The sequence below is a fragment of the Anomaloglossus baeobatrachus genome, unplaced genomic scaffold, assembly GCF_048569485.1.
Source record: "Anomaloglossus baeobatrachus isolate aAnoBae1 unplaced genomic scaffold, aAnoBae1.hap1 Scaffold_177, whole genome shotgun sequence".
Lineage (NCBI taxonomy): Eukaryota > Metazoa > Chordata > Amphibia > Anura > Aromobatidae > Anomaloglossus > Anomaloglossus baeobatrachus.
This window is the reverse complement of record NW_027441947.1, coordinates 158,559-181,385: the sequence shown is the minus strand read 5'-3', so window position 1 is coordinate 181,385 and position 22,827 is coordinate 158,559. Positions and strand designations below refer to the sequence as shown.

Here is a 22,827-nt window from a genome sequence, read left to right as displayed (position 1 = left end):
TTAAATAAATAATTAAAACAAACAAAACAAAAAAAACAGCTAGGGTAAAGCAGACGGCTGCAGACCACAGCTGGCAGCTTCATATTGGCTGGTATTCCAAAATGAAGGTCTTCCTATGCTGTTTTTTTTAAATTTATAAGTAATTAAAAAAAAGCGGGGTCCCCCCTGTGAAGGGGTCTTTCTCCCATATCACACTATCAACAGAGCGAGAGATGAGTGAACAATCCAAAGCATATTTATTCAATGCAATATAGAATGACCATAAAATAATCCACCACACGGAGGGTAAAACTAGTCCAGAAACGGCATAAATGTCCCAGAGTTCAGTCACACTCCTCCAGCAGTCCTTCTCCAGGGAAATCTGGGTTTCTCACAATCTCTTTGGGGTGCTGGCCGCAGCCTCAGTGTCTCCCTCAGAGGTTCAATCTCTTGTAAGGGGTACTTCACACACACAGCGAGATCGCTACTGAGATCGCTGCTGAGTCACGTTTTTTGTGACCTCATTAGCGATCTCGCTGTGTGTGACACTGAGCAGCGATCTGGCCCCTGCTGTGAGATCGCTGCTCGTTACACACAGTGCTGGTTCGTTTTTTTATTGTTGCTCTCCCGCTGATAAGTACACATCGCTGTGTGTGACAGTGAGAGAGCAACAATCCTGAATGTGCAGGGAGCAGGAGCCGGCGTCTGACAGCCTGCGGTAAGCTGTAACCAAGGTAAACATCGGGTAACCAAGGTGGTTACCGGATATTTACCTTCGTTACCAGCCTCCCCAGCTCTCATGCTGCCAGTGCCGGCTCCTGCTCCCTGCACACGCTAAGTTAAGCGGTGTGAGCTGGTAACTAAGGTAAACATCGGGTAACCATACCCGATGTTTACCTTAGTTACCAGTGTCCGCAGCTTCCAGACGCCGGCTCCGTGCAAGCGCAGCGTCGCTTGCACGTCGTTGCTGGCTGGGGGCTGGTCACTGGTCGCTGGTGAGATCTGCCTGTTTGACAGCTCACCAGCGACCATGTAGCGATGCAGCAGCGATCCTGACCAGGTCAGATCGCTGGTCGGATCGCTGCTGCATTGCTAAAGTGTGAAGGTACCCCAAGTCTGTTTCTTATCTCTTGTAAGTCTCACCCAGAATCACTAATCTCTTAGGTAAACAGAGAGTTTAGGTGGATTCCAGGCCCCCTCCCCCAGACCTAGGCACAGGTGCATTTCAAGGGGATATAACCTGACTTAACAGGACAAACAATATATCGAATAGACAGACCACCACGCCCAAAACATGAATCCACACAAAATGGTTCATAACCCACAATATCACACCATGATATCCCCCAAATTGGATTTCCAGCCAAGGTAAAATGGACAACTGTGGTCTGGTATTCTCAGGGTGGAAAGAACCATGGTTATTTGGCCCTTCCCAGCCTAAAAATAGCAGGCTACAGCCACCCAGAAGTGGCGCATTCATTAGATGCGCAAATCCTGGCGTTTCGCCCCAGCTCTTTGCATTGCCCTGGTGTGGTGGCAAATGGGGAAATAAATGAGGTTGTTTTAGGTTAGGGTCAATGATGTTGCGGCGTCTATCAGATACCCGACAGCACTAACCTAGTCAGTAATAAAAAAAGGGCAAAAAAAAAAATTATTTGAAAAAACACTCCCCAACACATTCCCTCTTTCATCAATTTATTAAAAATAAAATCCGGTCTGCTATAATCCATTTTGGAGGTCATACGATGACTTTGGACCTTCCAGAATATGCGTGGCACACTTTGAGAACATATCCCCTATTTTCTGAAAGTGCAAACCCTCCATGTAAGGAGTGTGGGTGCAGTGGTACTGCACTCACACTCTCCGGGTCCACAGCATGGTAGTGTGAGCTGCAGTAAGCTCAGTGTCACTACTAACAGGGTGCCATCTGAGAGCCACTCTGCACATGTGGCCAGGATCTTCTGAGTAGGAAGAGGTGGGATCGTGGGGGATCGTCACTGCAGGAGGTAACGGGAGACCTGGGATTGATAGGGTGACCTGGCTGGACCTGGGGAGAACTTTGAGGAGGAGGATGAGCGCACCGTGTGCGCCGGCCATTTTAGATGATCAGTTGGGGCATGGGACTGGGGGGGCACTTTGGCCACATCGGGGGACCGTGGTAGGCACCTTATCTCCCATTTGACATGATTGATCATGCCAGGTGGGAGATAAATCATTTTTTTCTGCCCGAATCATGATCTCCAGGGTCTGACCTACACTTGGTAGCTGAAACCACAGAAATTATCCGATGCTGGGGGGTGGTATACACTTAATTTCTTTATTGCTTGCTGGCAGCAGCGGGAGGTAATTAACACTATGACCGCTAGGACATAATTTTACTGCCCACTGTCAATAAGGGGTTAAAGTCCACGAGCTCCGACACCAGTTTAGAATATCTAAACTTTTTTATTTACATAATTTTTCTAGTTTAGGAGTGAAATATAATGTGGACACATTTTGTAATGGGGTTAATTTTCACTATTTTGCTGCCTTCAAACAAGAAATGGATGGTAAATTGTGCGCGTCAGCGAGTGCACAGATCCGTACGGGCCCCCCTTCTTCCGTGGAAACAAGAAAACATCGAATCCTAATTCCATTGCCCTGTTCTTAACCGAAAAACTGGGAAATTATTTGTTTTTGCACTTTTGTATTTTCCTACTCTTATTACGGGAACAATTACTCTTTTTTTCCGCTCACATTGCCGTATGAAGGATTGTTTTTTTTTATAAAGATAATACTACTTTTACAGTTGTACTATTTACATAGCACATTTCATGTTGAATATTTTTTAATACTCAAATGATATCTCATCTCCATTAATTTTACAGATCGGCTCATCTTCTCCCCATTCAGGTCCTTATAATATCGGATCCTCTCAGTGGAGATCTTCTATATAAAAGAATCCTCCTGATTGCCCCATCAAGGATGGATATGGACAGCGACAAGATGGCGGAGAGGATATTACACCTCACCCTAGAGATCCTCTTCCGGCTTACTGGAGAGGTGAGAGATTCTGATGACGTCACATTACATCATTCTTATCTATGGGAATAACAGATGGACAGAACTGGAGAGGTGAGGACTCTGGAAATGTCTGGAGTGAGATTTATTACTGTGTCTCTCCATAACCAGGATTACACAGTAGTGAAGAAGACCTCTAGTAAGCGCTGTCAGGCCCCTGTGTCTGAGGGATGGGGAAGACCCCTGAGCCCAATCACGGGACCTCCATCTCACCCCCCAATAGATGAGGACATCAATGACCAGAAGATCCTAGAACTCACCTACAAGATGATTGAGCTGCTGACTGGAGAGGTGACACTGCTGGGAATGCTGGGACATTATACAGTAACGCTATGAAGGGATCAGGGGGTGACGGTATCATTGTATGTGTCAGGTTCCTATAAGGTGTCAGGACGTCACCGTCTATTTCTCCATGGAGGAGTGGGAGTATTTAGAAGGACACAAAGATCTGTACAAGGACGTCATAATGGCGGTTCCCCAGCCCCTCACATCACCAGGTAATAGACAGGACTAAATACACATGGCCTATAATTATCTGTATGTAAGGAATGAATTCAGTCCCTGTATGTGTCTCCTCCAGGTCTATCCAGTAAGAGGACAACACCAGAGAGATGTCCCCGTCCTCTTCTCCCACAGGACTGTAAACAAGAAGATCCCGATGTTCCTCAGGATGTGTCTACTCCAGTTCTATCCAGTAAGGGGACAACACCAGAGAGATGTCCCCGTCCTCTTCTCTCACAAGACTGTAACCAAGAAGACCCCGATGTTCCTCAGGATCATCAGGTAGATGGAGAGAAGGTGCCATGAAATCTCCCTATGATGTGTAGACTGCTGTGAAGGTCTTGTGCTCAGTCTTGTTTTATCCTCCGGTATTATATGTGTTATACTTGTGTAATGAGAGCGGTGGAGATGGCAGGATTAGGAGAGATAAGAGCTTTGGTTCCTTTTAGTCCTCGTTCACACTACTGTATTATCAGTGCTGTCCATAAAATAACACGTCTCGCCCTCAGACCATTGTTATTGGATGTGGCAGTGCAGATGGGGATTTTCTTTCTCACTGACTGAATCTGTGTGTGAGAATAATCCCAGCATCCTCTAGTGTCTTCTGTAAATTGGAGGAGACTCGTCCATTCAGGTCTGTGTCTGCACAAACCATCAGATTCCCACCAGCTCCACCATACAGCAGACATTGTGTTACGGGTACATTGCAGTTCTGTAATGGAGGAAGCTGTAAATGGTCTTGTAAATTATTAATAGCGGCTGTAAATACCGGATTGTATATGGATGACAAATAAGAAAAGACTTGTCCTAGTTTTCTGGATGAAGCTGTGATGATTCTTTATCCGGCCGTGTGATCCCGGCATTAGAGGTCGTTACATCCCAGGAAGAGAGGATTTATCTAGAAAGTGTAAAATCTTTCTCTTCTGTGAATATTTCTGCCTCCGGTCACATCCCGTCTGCCGGTATAACGGGCTCCGCACCACAAAACTTACATCCAACTCATCAATTGTGGTGTTTTGGGGGTTTTTTTGTTTTGTTTTTTTTTTAAGCCGATTTTTGAATTCTTGTATTGATTAATGTTTTTTGTGTCAAATTCTTCATATTGGTCCAAGTGGATCATGAATTTTGCGCACAATAGAAACACTTTGTATTGTTCCCTTTGACTTGTGTTTGTGACTTTTTAGTGCAAGTCTCATGTTTTCCTAAATGGCGGCAAGTTTGCACCAAAGTATTTGCTCTACACAGTGCTTTTTTTGCGCTGTTACGGCATACTGGAAAATCTGAAGAGCACCTCTGGCTCTGTCCACATGGCTAATTTGTAAACTGTACAAATTAGAGTAAACCACAACAATAGATAAATTAACGAGGTAAGATTCCAAAGAAACCACCCAAAAACACAACCTCTAAAAATATTTCTTTATTAATAATCATAAAAAGACATATAAAGACACCAAATGTCTATAACATAGAGGACAAAAGACAATGTGCTAGTGTATGACCAAATGAGGAGCAGAGGAAGTGTGCAGGATTATAGTATGAAATGCATAGTAGGATAGACTATATAGGTCTAGAAGGGGCTACATGGATCTACTACTTGCACTTCCTACCAGCGGAGAGTGTCTTAATGTTTTGAACACCCCCGCTCCAGATGGCTACCCCTGACTATCCCTGCTCTTAGCTGGTCTATGCCCACCACCAACCAGGTGAATTGTGTGAAAACAGGACAAACGTATAAATTAAATTCTGTTGGTTCCTGAATTAGACTTGAACATGTGTTCCAGTCAAGATACTGTAAAAAACAGCAGTTAGGATCAAGCTCCTGGGTCCACCTATTAGGCCGGTACCCCAAGCTTCTCCCGACGTGTTTCTCCCCCTCCTAACTTAATGTTCGGGGGTTCATCAGGGGTAAATTGCCAACAACACTTGGAAACACTACCAAGGTAAATAAAGCGGCGGCAAAATATGCCTGCTTGGTACGCCTTAAAATCTCCAATAAAGCATATTTGACTTCCTTTTAGCCAGAGAAAATTGTCTCAGCATAAATGGGATGTTGTTAGGTGAAGACACCTCATATCATATAGATAGCCACATTTCACAGAAATTGTCAGTATATCAATCTCTCGACTCCTGGATAGCACAGGAGTCCCACATAGCACAGTTATAATACTAGGGCTCTTGTCAGTGCAAACCGGACAGGCAGGAGAGGGAATCCACCTTCTCCTGTATTGGATCGATCTATATTCTATAATTCAAGCGGTGGCTCTGCAAAATAAATCTTTCCTGGATGGAGACGCTGGGACTCTGCTTTGAACCGAAGCGGACAATGTTCACGCCAGTAATATGGTGTAACCTCTGGTCAAATGTTCCAAGCGCTCTTTAGGTTCAGAGAGTGGAGGTCCAGGTATCAGGGCCACGGATGGTATATCCTATGATGTCTCCGTATGCTATAGCGTCTCCATCCAGAAAGATTTATTTTGCAGAGCCACCGCTTGAATTATAGAATATAGATCGATCCAATACAGGAGAAGGTGGATTTCCTCTCCTAGCCTGTCCGGTTTGCACTGACAAGAGCCCTAGTATTATAACTGTGCTATGTGGGACTCCTGTGCTATCCAGGAGTCGAGAGATTGATTTGATATACTGACAATTTCTGTGAAATGTGGCTATCTATATGATATGAGGTGTCTTCACCTAACAACATCCCATTTATGCTGAGACAATTTTCTCTGGCTAAAAGGAAGTCAAATATGCTTTATTGGAGATTTTAAGGCGTACCAAGCAGGCATATTTTGCCGCCGCTTTATTTACCTTGGTAGTGTTTCCAACTGTTGTTGGCAATTTACCCCTGATGAACCCCCGAACATTAAGTTAGGAGGGGGAGAAACGCGTCGGGAGAAGCTTGGGGTACCGGCCTAATAGGTGGACCCAGGAGCTTGATCCTAACTGCTGTTTTTTACAGTATCTTGCCTGGAACACATGTTCAAGTCTAATTCAGGAACCAACAGAATTTAATTTATACGTTTGTCCTGTTTTCACACAATTCACCTGGTTGGTGGTGGGCATAGACCAGCTAAGAGCAGGCAGCAGCCAGCCAGAATCTCTACCGGACGCAGGTCCCCTATGCTCCCTATGGGTCCTCTGACCGACTCACCTTAAGTATCCCTTTGGGAACATCCTGCAACACAGGTCCTGTCCTTATGCCAGTTACCCCTCTCTAAGAATATATATGCTCGCCACCTGGTAATACACGAGCCTACAGCAAGTACAAGAGACCGTTGCTGCCTAACAGGGCATTCCCTGCTACCTCTAAACAGATCCTGTCTAGGATATTGATATCAATACCAACTGTATACCTTCTCCACCATTTTTCTGACAGGCTGTTTTCTATTGGATCAAACAGGTGATATGACTGTGTAGTACTTACTGGGCTCTTGACCCCTACCCGGCAGTTTTGGACTGTGGTCCCCTACCTCCGTAGAACACCACTGTACGATTCATCTGGCAACACCCACCGGCTGACTTTGATATTTCGTTATATGGTCACAGTGCTCACACTTACTTCCTTATCTTTTCTGTGATGACCCACATCGTTCCTTGTCGGTGCAATCCGTATACTAATCTCTAATCCCTTAGTCTGATATAACTCTCGATAAAGGTCCCATCGAGACCGAAACGTTGAGACAGACTTTTTTCATTTTCTTTATTTACAATAAAAAAGCACCAAAGAAACCCAGACTGTGTTCTTGCTTCTCTAATTGGAGTGCCGGAGATTCGTTTTGGATTTTAGTTGATTGTTTTCTCCAGAGCACCCTGTCATATAGTGAGCCAGGTCTACTCGATATATCATGTGGACTTTAATCTTGAGCTCCTTCCACAAGTTTTCAATTGGGTTAAGGTCAGGAGACTGACTAGGCCACTGCAACACCTTGATTTTTTCCCTCTTGAACCAGGCCTTGGTTTTCTTGGCTGTGTGCTTTGGGTCGTTGTCTTGTTGGAAGAGGAAATGACGACCCATCTTAAGATCCTTGATGGAGGAGCGGAGGTTCTTGGCCAAAATCTCCAGGTAGGCCGTGCTATCCATCTTCCCATGGATGCGGACCACATGGCCAGGCCCCTTGGCTGAGAAACAGCCCCACAGCATGATGCTGCCACCACCATGCTTGACTGTAGGGATGGTATTCTTGGGGTCGTATGCAGTGCAATCCAGTCTCCAAACGTCACGTGTGTGTTTGGCACCAAAGATCTCGATCTTGGTCTCATAAGACCAGAGAACCTTGAACCAGTCTGTCTCAGAGTCCTCCAAGTGATCATGAGCAAACTGTAGACGAGCCTTGACATGACGCTTTGAAAGTAAAGGTACCTTACGGGCTCGTCTGGAAAGGAGACCATTGCGGTGGAGTACGTTACTTATGGTATTGACTGAAACCAATGTCCCCACTGCCATGAGATCTTCCCGGAGCTCCTTCCTTGTTGTCCTTGTGTTAGCCTTGACTCTTCGGACAAGCATGGCCTCGGCACGGGTGGAAACTTTCAAAGGCTGTCCAGGCCGTGGAAGGCTAACAGTAGTTCCATAAGCCTTCCACTTCCGGATGATGCTCCCAACAGTGGAGACAGGTAGGCCCAACTCCTTGGAAAGGGTTTTGTACCCCTTGCCAGCCTTGTGACCCTCCACGATCTTGTCTCTGATGGCCTTGGAATGCTCTTGTGTCTTTCCCATGTTGACCAAGTATGAGTGCTGTTCACAAGTTTGGGGAGGGTCTTAATTAGTCAGAAAAGGCTGGAAAAAGAGATAATTAATCCAAACATGTGAAGCTCATTGTTCTTTGTGCCTGAAATACTTCTTAATACTTTAGGGGAACCAAACAGAATTCTTGTGGTTTGAGGGGTTGAATAATAAATGACCCTCTGAATAAACTTTTCACAATTTAAAAAAAAAAAATAAAAAAAGAAATAACATTCTTTTTTGCTGCAGTGCATTTCACACTTCCAGGTTGATCTACAGTCCAAATGTCACAATGCCAAGTTAATTACGAATGTGTAAACCTGCTAAATCTGCAGGGGGTTGAATACTACTTGTAGGCACTGTATGTGGCTATATAGGGAGAGGGGCCACATAAGAGAAGAGCTATATGTGGCTATATGGGGAGAGGAGGCCACATAAGAGGGGAGCTTTATGTGGCTATATGAGGAGAGGAGGCCACATAAGAGGGGAGCTATATGTGGCTATATGGGGAGAGGGGCCACATAAGAGGGGAGCTATATGTGGCTATATGAGGAGAGGAGGCCATAATAGGATGGTATTTGCATGGAGAAAGGGGCCATAATGGGATGGGATCTGCAGGGGGAAAGGGGCCATAATGGGATGGGATCTGCAGGGGGAAAGGGGTCATAATGGGATGGGATCTGCAGGGGGAAAGGGGCCATAATAGGATGGGATTTGCTGGGGAAAGAGGCCACATGGGATGGGATCTGCGGGGGGGAGAGACCACATGGGATGGGATCTGCAGGAGGCAAGAGACCACATGGGATAGGATCTGTTGGGGGAAAGGAGCCACATGAGATGGAATCTGTAGGGGGAAGGTCGTCCATTCCAATTTTAGCAGGGCTCCTTTAGTAATAATTTTTAAAAACTGTAGAAAAACCGTTTAATACAATAAGAGTGACAGTGACTTGAACATTTGGTGCTGGACAGGAGAGTGACTGTAGAGGAGGGGAAGAAGATATAACTTTAAATTACTTGTATTTTTTAGTTGAGGAAAGTGTGTGAAAATGGGTATGGCTAACACAATGGGTGTGGTTACTGAATGGGTGTGGTTTTCAAATGGGCAGGGTTTACAGAGAACTTGTTGTTAAAAATTTGAATCCCACCCCTGGTTCTGCCCACAAAAAATGAGTGTGAGCGTTCAGTGGGATGAGCCCTGGTCCGAGCGGTCTTTCTGAAGACATCCAGGCCAGCGGACAACTGTACCCACTGACCCTCGTGTCTCCACACTATACTCCTGCCATTTTTGGATGATGGATTGAAAAGTACTTAGTGAGATGTTCAGAGCTTTGGCTATTTTTTTTTTTTTTTATTTATTTTTATAACTGAACCCTGCTTTACTCTTCTCCACAACTTGATCCCTGAGCTGTCTGCTGCGTTCCTTGGTTTTCAAGATGCTGTTTGATTCCTAATGTTCTGAAACAAAACTTGTAAAACCTTCACGAAACAGCTGTAGTTATAATGAGCATAAATGATACAGGTGACTCAATTTACTAATTATGTGACTTCTGGAGGCAGGGGCATCATACTACAAGGGACTGAATACAAATGCACGTCACAATATTCAGATTTATATTTTTAAAATATTTAGAAAACCATCTATCATTTCCTTTACACTTCACAAATACTTGTCACTTAATGCTGGTATATCGCATAAAATCACAATAAAATACATTTACATTTGTGGGTATGACGCTAAAATAAGTGGAACGTTCCGGGGTGTGAATACTTTTCCTAGGGGCAAAATGCCTTCATGACTCTAAAAATATCAGACTAGTTCCCTGGATCAATGTCCCATCACAAAATCTATTCCTGACAACCTGCCATAATATAGTTTTTATGGAAGGCATCCAAGCCCGCCTTGAATTTTTTGTAGTCTATCAACATTTATCACATCATGTGTCAGAGAGTTCCATATTCTCACTGCTCTTACAGTAAAGAATCCCCATCTGTGATTATGATTGAACCTCCTTGTCATCATTGCAGGCCTCAGTTGTAAAAAGCTCATTAGACATATCTCAGTAATGCCCCTGATATACTTGTACATTGTAATAAAATCGCCCCGTAGCCTTTGTGTTTCCAAAATTAGTAACCCCAAGCTTGCTAACCTGTCCTCCTAGTGCAGACCTTCCATTCCTTTAATGGTCACTCTTCTCTGCGCCCACTCTAGTTCAGTTATGTCCTCCTCATTCACTGGAGCCCGAAATTGTGCAGAATATTGTAAGTGTGGCCGCACTAGTAACTTGTATAGAGGCAAAACTGTTCCTGTCCGGAGCATCTGTGCCTCGTTCACTACATCCAATTATGTTATCTGCATTGGCAGCAGCTTCCTGGCACTGGTTGGTTTTCTCGTCCACCCACGTCTTTTTTAGTGTCAATTTTCTACAATATTTTTGAGACTATTTAAAAAAATTGCAGTCTAAGGCGGGCTTTGCACGTTGCGACATCGCAAGCCGATGCTGCGATGTCGCACGTGATAGTCCCCGTCCCCCGTCGCAGCAGCGATATCTTGTGATTCCTGGCGTAGCGAATATTATCGCTACGCCAGCTTCACATGCACTCACCTGTCCTGCGACGTCGCTCTGGCCGGCGTCCCGCCTCCTTCCTAAGGGAGCGGGTCGTACAATGTCACAGCGATGTCACACGGCAAGGCGGCCAATCAAAGCGGAGGGGCGGAGATGAGCAGGATGTAGACTTCCCGCCCACCTTCTTCTTTCCGTATAGCCGCCGGCGGCAGGTAGGAGATATTCCTCGCTCCTGCGGCTTCATACACAGCGATGTGTGCTGCTGCAGGAATGAGGAACAACATCGTACCTGTCGCGGCAGCGTAATTATGAAAAAGTAGGAGCCTGCACCGATGATACGATAATGACGCTTTTGCGCTCATTAATCGTATCATCTAGGATTTACACACTACGATGTCGAAAGTGACGCCGGATGTGCGTCACTTTCGATTTGACCCCACCGACATCGCACGTGCGATGTTGCAACGTGCAAAGCCGCCCTAAGAATCAGACGAAAAAATCTGAGAAGCTAAACCCCCGCAAACAATGGCAAAAATTAAAAAAAAACAAAATTCCCAACATGCGAATACTCATAAAATGGTCAAATGCTATACATGTGGAGTAAAACCCGCTTCTCAATATTATTGGATTAAGGATTTTCACTTTGGTTCCCGCAGCCCAAAACCATGAATTGTCTTCTTCTTCATGTCATACGTGTTAGCGTTATTTCTGCTGCCAGTGATCGGATATAAAGTCTCCAGTAATTATATTACTGTACAGGATTCTTTATCATGTCACATCGTCATCTTCTCCCCATTCAGGTCCCTACAATATCGGATCCTCTCAGTGGAGATCTTCTATATAAGAGAATTCTCCTGATTGCCCCGGGAAGGATGGATATGGACAGGGACAAGATGGCGGAGAGGATATTACACCTCACCCTAGAGATCCTCTTCCGGCTTACTGGAGAGGTGAGAGATTCTGATGACGTTACATTACATCATTCTTATCTATGGGAATAACAGATGGACAGAACTGGAGAGGTGAGGACTCTGGAAATGTCTGGAGTGAGATTTATTACTGTGTCTCTCCATAACCAGGATTACACAGTAGTGAAGAAGACCTCTAGTGAGCGCTGTCAGGCCCCTGTGTCTGAGGGATGGCGAAGACCCCTGAGCCCAATCACGGGGCCTCCACCTCACCCCCCGATACATGAGGACATCAATGACCAGAAGATCCTAGAACTCACCTACAAGATGATTGAGCTGCTGACTGGAGAGGTGACACTGCTGGGAATGCTGGGACATTATACAGTAACGCTATGAAGGGATCGGGGGGTGACGGTATCGTTGTATGTGTCAGGTTCCTATAAGGTGTCAGGACGTCACCGTCTATTTCTCCATGGAGGAGTGGGAGTATTTAGAAGGACACAAAGATCTGTACAAGGACGTCATGATGGAGCTTCCCCAGCCCCTCACATCACCAGGTAATAGACAGGACTAAATACACATGGCCTATAATTATCTGTATGTAAGGAATGAATTCAGTCCCTGTATGTGTCTCCTCCAGTTCTATCCGGTAAGAGGACAACACCAGAGAGATGTCCCCGTCCTCTTCTCCCGCAGGACTGTAAACAAGAAGACCCCGATGTTCCTCAGGATCATCAGGTAGATGGAGAGAAGGTGACATGAAATCTCCCTATGATGTGTAGACGGCTGTGAAGGTCTTGTGCTCAGTCTTGTTTTATCCTCCAGTATTATATGTGTTATACTTGTGTAATGAGAGCGGTGGAGATGGCAGGATTAGAGCTGATCATAGATGTGACTTCTCCATCTGTCTGTGACTTTTACAATATTTGTTTCAGGGTGAAGATCTGACCCATATTAATACTACAGAGACATATGTGAGGGGTAATGAGCGGAGTAAAGAGGAGATTCCTACAGATAACCGCCCAGGTGAGTAGTGACCACTAAATGCAGAGAAGTCACAGATTCTTCTCAGTCACCGGCTGTGGCTGCTTTATCAGGGTTGTAGTCCCATCATAGAAAATGGTCACCATTCTGCTGCTAGACCCCCACATGCTCCTCCACCCAAAACTGTCCCCATTATTTTGGGCATTGGACGCCCTTCTGTTGGAGTGAGATCTGTATCAGCCAGATCTTACAGGTAGGATCCATCCTATCCCCTGAAATTAGAAGATGTTTACCCTTAAGTGCCCAGATCTCTAATCTGCAAAGCCAAATGACAGCGTACGTAGAATGTGTAGACAACTTAGAAAATCATGGGAAGAAAAATCTAATCTGTATGGTGGACCCCTGAGAGAAAGCGGAGGGTAATGATGCTGGTGACGTCCTAGAATCTTGACATCTTATTGCTGAATCTTCCTTCTCTCCCTTCTGCTGAATGTGCTGATCGGGTCGTTACGAAGGTCCAGTCTTTCTTGCCAAACTTCCCTTTTATGACGAGACACCATTCCATGAGCAGTGAAATTCCTACTTTCCGGGCAATCACAATACATGTAAAATAGATCTGCTGCCTCTGAGTTACACATGGGACATAAAGAAAATTTAATATTTCCGATCTGTTATTACTGCTGAGACTCTATGATGACGAGAGGAGGGAGTAGCTAGAGGCAGAGGGAGGAACTTGGGGTTGAGGGAGAAGCTGGAAACAGGGAGGAGGGAGAGGGAGAGGGAGGAGCTAGAGGCAGAGCCCATTCCTCTTGTATCTACATAGTATCTCATCAGAATGATAGAGACACCCCCCCCGGTGAACTCAGCCAATGACTGCAAAACTTTGACTCCAAATTGTCTTTGTTCTGTGTTGAGGAAATAAATGTTACAATACGCACTATAAGGAAAATGTATCTACCGTCCAGATCGACTCGCGACTCCAAAATCTGATCGGGAAGGGATTTGTGGAAAGCAATAGAAACACCCTTCGGTTTATTATTTGGGTTAGTAGAAAGGGAACAGGCATTGTAGTATCTATTTGAATACAGTGGTACCTTGCTTAACGAGAACAATCCGTTCTGGGACTGTGCTTGTTAATCAAGGTACTCATTCAGCAGAGCAAGATTTCCCATAGGAAATCATTGCAATGCTGACGATCCGTTCCACAACTTCTAAAATGTCCCATCCTGGTCCCCTATTCTGTCATTCCACACATGCACAAACACACACAAACACACACACTCACACAAACACACATGCACGCACGCACGCACACACACATATTATATGCTCACCGTACCTTCCGTTCCATCGCCGGTCTGCTGGGACTTTCTGTTCTCTGGTACAGGGCCGGGCTGTGTAACGCGTTACCATAACGATGAGGCAGGAAGTTCCCGGCCAGAGCGCTGACGTCAAAGGCAGAGCCGCTTGCCTCTGATTGGCCAGCGCTCTGCCTTTCATTAGCGATGACAGGAAGTTCCTCCCTCGACGCTATGGCTGCAGATACACAGCGTGGACTGGAGCGGAGCGGCGCACTAAAGCACCCAGGAGGCCGGCGATGAAACGAAAGGTAAACATATTATGTTATATTATATGCTCACCTTACCTTCCGTTCCATCGCATGCCTCCTGGGTCTTGTAGTTCGCCGCGAGGACGTTGCGATGTACCCGGGAACTACAAGAACCATGAGACTGGCGGTGGAACGGAAGGTAAGGTGAGCATAATACTGTATGTGTGTGCGTGCGTGTGTGTTTGTGTGTGTTTATGCGTACATGTGTGTGTTTGTGTGGACTGCAAGTGCGGGTCAGAGTGTGGTGGATGGACGGAACCGGAAGTGTGTGCGGTGTGAATTTCGCTCGTACAGCAAAGCTTTCTCGTAAAGCGGGTTACAAATTTACAGAAAGCTTTGCTTGTTAAGCGAAATTCTCGTTAAGAGGGTTACTCGTTATCCAAGGTACCACTGTACTTGAACTAAACAGGCCTTAAAGTATGTTTCCTGAAGCATAGCTATTGAGACGCTTTGCATCTAGATAACATATCTGACTCCTTTTCAAAGAACTATTTACAATAGAAGATGTAAATGTCACAATTAGAGAAATGGAGGAAGAACGACTAAGATAGGACATAGACGAGACAAACCTGGGGAGAAATGCGAAATTGGAAGAGACAACTTCCATAGGCCACACTAATCTATTAACTCCTAGCAGGAGAAAACTGGACCTTATCAACAGGTCCCACAATCTAAGTGGGGTTGAGGAAGCCAAGACAGGGATGTCCTCCACAAGAGACCCGTATTACTCAAATATCCAAAATATGTATAGTATACCCACCAATATAGAAAGAATAAAGGTGAAAGAGAGAAAGCCGAAAAAAGATAATAGAAGTAGGAAAAGGAAGTGATAATGATAGAGTAGGTGTGTAAAAAAAAAAAAATATTTCCTGATAGAATTTCTCAAACCAAACTCCTGGCCACCATTTAAAGGCATCAATAATGACCAAATTGTAAATCTAGTGATGGTAATAAGTACAAATCAGTCATCCTGGAGAAGACCTCATGTCTTAAGAGGCCCATCACTGAGGGATAAGTGTTGCGATTTTGGTGACAGCTCTGTCTCACAATTAGCATGTGGATCAAAGGAGGTAGAGTATGAAGTGCAGGCCATTCTGGCAGATGGATCTGAGGCAAGTCGAAGGTAGATAAGTTGGTCGGGAGGTCCCCCAAATTCTTGAATTCTGTGGAGCGGCTATCTTTTTTTGCAAAAAATAGAAATGAGAAAACCTCCAGTGGTAGGAGATCCCTTGGGTCTCGAAGAAACTGAGTGAGTGATCATTAGGCTTTATGAAGTTGTAGTGTGCTCCTGGCCAGATCTGGGAGGATAGCCATGCCTCAGTCTTCCAGCTGTATATTCTATTTAGATCTTGCAGCTTGTGAAAGAATTTACTTCTCCTTGTAATAATGAATGCAGGACACAACATCACGTGGTCTTCAGGCCAGCGTGGATTTGGGACCAATATCTCTGTGAAGTATATCCATTTCCATACGCGAGTCCTCTTTCCTCCCAAGTAAATCATAGGATAAAGTATTAATGGTTTTCTCCTGCATATGGGAAGAGATTTTTTCAGACAGGCCACAAATACAGAGATGGTTTAGTCTGTAATGGTTCTCTATATCATCTATATATGTTAGAATGTCTGAGATCTGAGTGGTATGTTCAGACATAAGATATTGGTTCTCTATTGTTAGATGTAAAGACGTTGTGTCAGACTCTAAAGCCTGCTTTACACCTTTCAATTCTGCATACGATATCAAATGCAATGTCACACGTACTTACCCTTCCATACGACCTCGATGTGGGCGGCGAACATCCACTTCCTGGAGTGGGAGGGACGTTCGGGATCACAGCGACGTCACACGGCAGCCGGCCAATAGAAGCGGAGGGGCGGAGATGAGCGGGACGTAAACATCCCGCCCACCTCCTTCCTTCCTTATGCATTGCCGGCAGCAGCCGCCGGACGCAGGTAAGATCTGTTCATCGTTCCCGGGGTGTCACACTCTGCGATGTGTGCTGCCTCGGGTTGTTCAATGTTCCCGACGTGCAATTTTTAGGAAATGAACGACGTGTATGCAATGAATGAATGGTTTTACGTTCAATCGCAGTCGCACATAGCTGTCACACGCTACAACACCACTAACGATGCCGGATGTGCGTCACTTACGATGTGACCCCGCTGACACATTGTTAGATATGTTGTAGCGTGTAAAGCCCGCTTTAGTCATACACTCTGATGCCTATTGAGTCTCCTCTAGTCTATTAAAGGGAACCTGTCACCTAGAATATGCGTTCTGACCTATCAGCAGACGCATGTGTGTCCTAATTACACCTCCCTACCCATCCCTGTGCTGTAAAATTGTATAATATGAAAGAAATAAAAAATGTTTTATTACCTTCATATTTCGTATGTAAATAGCAGGGAATGTGGTCACAGGAGCCTTGCCCTATGGATGTCTCCATACTTTCCGTGGTATCACGCCCCTGTGGGCGTGATACCATGGAGCGACGTCCCCGTCGCTCATTCTATCCTGCGCGCATTGCAGCAGGCTTCTTTTCCGGGTGTGCAATTGCCGGTATCCGGCATCAGACGCGCACTGCGCATGCAAACTGAAACTGACAAGGAGAACCCGGAAGAGAAGCCTGCCGCAATGCGCGCAGGATAGAATGAGCGACGAGGACGTCGCTCCATGGTATCACGCCCACAGGGGCGTGATACCACGGAAAGTATGGAGACGTCCATAAGGCAAGGCGCCGCCCCTGTGACCACATTCCCTGCTATTTACATACGAAATATGAAGGTAATAAAACGTTTTTTATTACTTTCATATTATACAATTTTACAGCACAGGGAAGGGTAGGGAGGTGTAATTAGGGCACACATGCGTCTGCTGATAGGTCAGAACGCATATTCTAGGTGACAGGTTCCCTTTAAACATGGTCTCCAGGTCCTGCTTTGTGGGGATAGAGCACAGATGTTCTTTCCAATCCCACTTGTCTCCTTCAAAGAGGATTGTGATTACACAAGAACATGACACCTCCGCCATGATAAATTGCTAAGCTGTGCGTGGTTGATAGCTCTAAAATACAGTGTCTCACATCTACAGGATCATCATGAATTCTATTTTGTTTCCGATCCTAAGGAATTCAGATTACCGCACAATCGCTCCTGAAATGGGGAGCACTAATACTTCCTCTACTTTTCTGGCCAAAACTCATAGTAGCACCAATGGTCCATCGTAAATGAGTACAACTCTGATTTACTGGACTATGTTAACGTTTTCTCTAAATGTCTAATGTCTTCAAGAAACTCATCTGACAGAAGATATTGGCCCCTATAATAGTTTGGATTGCCGAGAGCCCCCGAGCCACATACTGTAATTACTCCAGATGTGTCACCTCTAGTTACTAAATCTCTGACGGTGAAAGCTGTCGGGGTGGAGGGCGGTCATTTTAGTAGCGGTGTTATTGTCTATAATCACAGTTTTCTCTATAGTAGTTAGTACCAAAGTCGCTCTTATTTCATGGCTTTCAACTGCAGCCAGTTTTCTGCTCCTATCCAGGCCCCATTTCTCCAATCTGACATCTGTCACTTTACATGATAACACCTTTGTAAGGCCCATTTCACACGTCAGTGAAAAACACCGACGTTCTTCACTGACGTGTAAAACACGCACATGTCCCTCCGTGTTCCGTGATTCACAGCACACGTGGGTTGTCCATGTGCAATCCGTGATACGTGATTGCATATGGACATTACTCACCTGCCTTCACTACTGCTGTCCATGGTGCTGAACTCCTCTGCTCTGCAGCGTCCGCCCACCGCTCTCAGCAGCTACTTCCTGGTCGGCTATTCCTGCTCTCATGAATATTCATGAGCCAGGCAGGAGCTGCCGAGAGCAGAGGCTGCAGAGCGAATCGCAGGCAAGGTAAGTTGAAAATATTTAATATGTCAGTGATTTTCTGGTACGTGTTTCACGGATCACACCATAGTGTGGTCCGTGGGTCATCAGTGATGCCAGAAAACAACTGACTTGTCTCCGTGCAGAAACACGGCCACGGGTGTACGCTGCACGGAGACACGTTCAGTGAAAAAATCACTGATATGTGAACGGACCCGTTGATTATAATGGGTCTGCGTATGTCAGTGATTCTGGTACTTATAAATAAAAGCACATACGTACCAGAATCACTGACGTGTGAAGGTAGCCTAATGCTTAGTCTGATCCCAGTATCTGAGATTTTTTTCTGTGGCACATTGTATGTTCTTATTTGTAATTTAAGATTGATCTGTTCACAAAATCCTAGAAGGAAGAGCGGCACTCACTGAAAATAAAATACAGTGTCCTATATTTCATGTAGACATACGAGGGTAGGGAGAGGATGAGAGAAGTGAGGATAATGGCTGCCGTTTTGCGCTTAGAAAAGCGCTTCTACGGGTCCACCTGTCACCAGCACACCTCCCACATCCGTAAAGGTGAAAACAGGTGACAGCGATAATTACAATCAACTGCAAATGCAAAAAAGTGAAGAAAAAGGTTAAAAACATACTAAAAACAATACAATGTAACAAATTGGAAATATAAATACAGGGGCACAATATCAGAGAAGATGATTAATAATAGGGCATACAAAATAATTCATATCAATTAAATTAGGAAAGTTATGATCAAATCAAAGAAAAACTGACATTTCATTTTTTTCATTCGAACCTAAAGTGCCAAGTGCCTTTAGGTGAATTATCCAGCGTGCTTCTTTTTGTAACAGGATTTTGTGTGTATTACCTCCTATTTGTGAGATAACGACTTGTTCTATGCCAGCAAATTTTAAACAATCTGGATTACCCAGATGGACTGAGCGAACATGGTTGATTAATCTAGGGGAAACTTTTCCTGTCAAAATAGAATTATAGATTATAAATTAATTTGTTTCCTGTTCACTTAAAAAAAAAAAAAAGTAGTCTGAATTTCGCTTCAAACATTGCATTTGGATGTTCTTAAAACAAATCGTGATACCGCAACATATAGTCAGTAAATAGCATTTACCGTATTCTGCTTTAGCCTAAATTACTATTTTTGACTCAACAGGCAGTCTCTGGAAATTAGCAAAGTGCATGTTTTAGAGGGAAAATTACAAATATGCCGTTATACTGCCCAATACATAGCACCCAGCTTGCTCTCCAGGAAACACACACCGTAAATGTTTGTGGGGTCTTCCCTGTGGCAATGCCAAACATGGATAGTAACAGTGTTTCGGCCACTGCAACGCTGAGAAGAATTAAGGACATTTGGCTTTGGGATTTTTTTTATTGAATTATGGAGCCATATTGCTTTTCAAGAGTTTTTCAGCTATAACTAATGTGGAAACCCTCAATTTTTCTACTGACCGAGTAGAAGGTTTTTGGTATAATTTTGGCCAGAAAACATTATTTGGTGGATTATTATTCAAATATTTGGGATGCAAAATGAACAAAGAACGTTGAACATCATGGTCTACTGGTTCCTGCTATGACGTCTACTGTTAGATTATGAACATTTTTTATTTCAGTAAATATTCTAATTAAAGATTGCTACATAACTTGCAATTTCTTTAGCTATTTCATAAATCGTATCCTTTCATTTCTATATATATTAATAAAAAATAATTTTATTCTTGGCAGATGACTGTACCAGGAGATCAGATGCACAGCTGACATCTTCAGTTTTTAAATCAAATGACCTTGATATCACTCAAGATATAACTGAAGCGAATGCCATTGCTCCAGATATAGCACCATCTCTTCAAAGCAAAGATGTATCATCTAATTCTTTTGAACAGGTCCTACCTTCTGATTTATCACAGACTATTAAGAAAAATAAAAGTCACCAAACAAGCATTCAAAATAGAAATGCTCTTACAGTAAAAACATCATTTTCTACTTTAGAATCTGAAAAAATACTTAAAAAAATTCACACAGGAGAGGAAAGAGTTTCTTCAGAGTCGCTTAGTTACCAGAGAACTCACACGGGGGAGAAGCCTTTTTCATGTTCAGAATGTGGGAAATGTTTTTCCCAGAAATCATATCTTGTTGCACATCAAAGAACTCACACAGGGGAGAAGCCATTTTCATGTTCAGAATGTGGGAAATGTTTTGCACATAAATCTCATTTTGTTAGACATCAGAGAACTCACACAGGGGAGAAACCATTTTCATGTTCAGAATGTGGGAAATGTTTTACACAAAAATCACTTCTTGTTATACATCAGAGAACTCACACAGGAGAGAAGCCTTTTTCATGTTCAGAATGTGGGAAATGTTTTGCACATAAACAACATTTTGTTGCACATCAGAGAACTCACACAGGGGATAAGCCATATTCATGTTCAGAATGTGGGAAATGTTTTACACAGAAATCAATTCTTGTTAAACATCAGATAACTCACACAGGGGAGAAGCCATATTCATGTTTAGAATGTGGGAAATGTTATGCACAGAAAACACATCTTATTAAACACCAGAGAACTCACACAGGGCAGAAGCCTTTTTCATGTTTAGAATGTGGAAAATGTTTTTCACAGAAATCACATTTTGCTAGACATCAGAGAACTCACACAGGGGAGAAGCCATTTTCATGTTCAGAATGTGGGAAACGTTATGCACGGAAATCACATCTTATTATACACCAGAGAACTCACACAGGGCAGAAACCTTTTTCATGTTTAGAATGTGGGAAATGTTTTGCACATAAATCCCATTTTGTTGCACATCAGAGAACTCACACAGGGGAGAAGCCTTTTTCATGTTCAGAATGTGGGAATTGTTTTGCACATAAACAACAGTTTGTTACACATCATAGAACTCACACAGGGGAGAAGCCATTTTCATGTTTAGAATGTGGGAAATGTTATGCACAGAAAACACATCTTATTACACACCAGAGAACTCACACAGGGCAGACACCTTTTTCATGTTTAGAATGTGGGAAATGTTATGCATGGAAATCAGAGCTTGTTGTACATCAAAGAACTCACACAGGGGAGAAGCCATTTTCATGTTCAGAATGTGGGAAATGTTTTACACAGAAATCAATTCTTGTAAAACATCACAGAACTCACACAGGGGAGAAACCATATTCCTGTTCTGAATGTGGGAAATGTTTTATCCAAAAATCACATCTTGTTGGACACCAGAGAACTCACACAGAGAAGTCTTTTTCATGATAGAATGTGGGAAATATTTTAAATTAAAAATAAGGGACCAAAACGCGTAGTCCGAGACTACTACCCTATCCGACATACCATTTTTTGCCCCATGTGTGGATCTATTTTTCATGGAATTATCTAATAAAATTTGCTTTGCAAGAATATTTTAAGAAAATAATCTCTGTCTTGGAATTTGTCTGCTGGAGTTTTTGGATATATATTTCTATATTACATTAAAAATGCAATCTTTTTTAAAAAACATCCCATAAATCACACAGGTGGAAGCCATTATCATACCTAGAAGACTTAGAATTTTTTTACTTTAAAATTATAATTTGTTGAGCATTAAGAAAAATTCACACAGGGAGATGCAATATACAGTACAGGTGCATCTCAATAACTTCGAATAACATTCAAAAGTTAATTAATTTCAGTAATTCAATACAAAAAGTGAAACATTTATACAGTCATTACAAGCACGTTGATATATTTCAATTTCTGTTAATATTGTTGATTATGGCTTACAGCCAATGAAACCACAAAAGTCATTCTCTCAGAAAATTAGAATAATTATCACAAAACATCTGCAAAGGCTTCCTAAGCATTCAAAATGATCCCTTAATCTGGTTCAGTAGGGAAATCATGGGAAAGACTACTGACTTGAGAGATGTCCGGAAGGCAGTCATTGACACACTACATAAGGAGGATAAGGCACAAAAGGTCATTGCTACTGAAGCTGGCTGTTCACAGAGTGCTGTATCCAAGCATATTAATGGATAGTTTAGTGATAGTAAAAATTCTAGTAGAAAAAGTGCACAAGCAACAGAGAACTGCAGCCATGATAGGATTATTAAGGAAAGGCCATTCAAAACTTTGGGTGAGATTCACAAGGAGTGGACTGCTGCTGGAGTCAGTGCTTCAAGAGCCACCACACACAGACGTACCCAGGACATGAGCTACAACTGCGGATTCCTTGTGTCAAGCCACTCATGACTAGGGCTGATTGAATCCGCCAAAATGTGGGATCGGCGGATCCCTGCCAGATTGAAAAAAAATTCGGATCCACTCCGGATTCCGGTTCCCAAATAAGTCTATGGAGACCAGAATCCTGAGATTAAAAACGGTGGTGGAAGGGATAGGGTGGCAGGAGAGAGCACGGTATACTCACCCGAGTCTGTGTCATGGCAGCAAACTCCTTCCAGGTCACGCTTTTCCCTTCCGGAGCCGACAATTCAATATTCATTTTTTGGCCCACCCACTGGCGCGTAAAATTGGTTGCAGTTAGACGCGCCCCTACAACAAGTGGCAGTGTGTCAGCTTACTGCAACCAATCACAG

The 22,827-nt window shown here is 43.8% G+C and overlaps 1 protein-coding gene across 1 annotated transcript in view; it reads left to right on the top strand.

Annotated features, from left to right (window-relative positions):
* The window catches only part of LOC142260752 (uncharacterized), a 62,222-nt gene extending 40,607 nt beyond the window's left edge, over window positions 1-21,615 (top strand). The window contains exons 14-17 of the mRNA XM_075332075.1: window positions 12,190-12,292; window positions 12,376-12,473; window positions 12,671-12,761; window positions 19,968-21,615. Of these exons, the coding sequence (XP_075188190.1) occupies window positions 12,190-12,292; window positions 12,376-12,473; window positions 12,671-12,761; window positions 19,968-21,508 (1,833 nt within the window). The 3' untranslated portion in view covers window positions 21,509-21,615. The remainder of the gene's footprint in view (window positions 1-12,189; window positions 12,293-12,375; window positions 12,474-12,670; window positions 12,762-19,967) is intronic.
* Window positions 21,616-22,827: the final 1,212 nt, after the last annotated feature.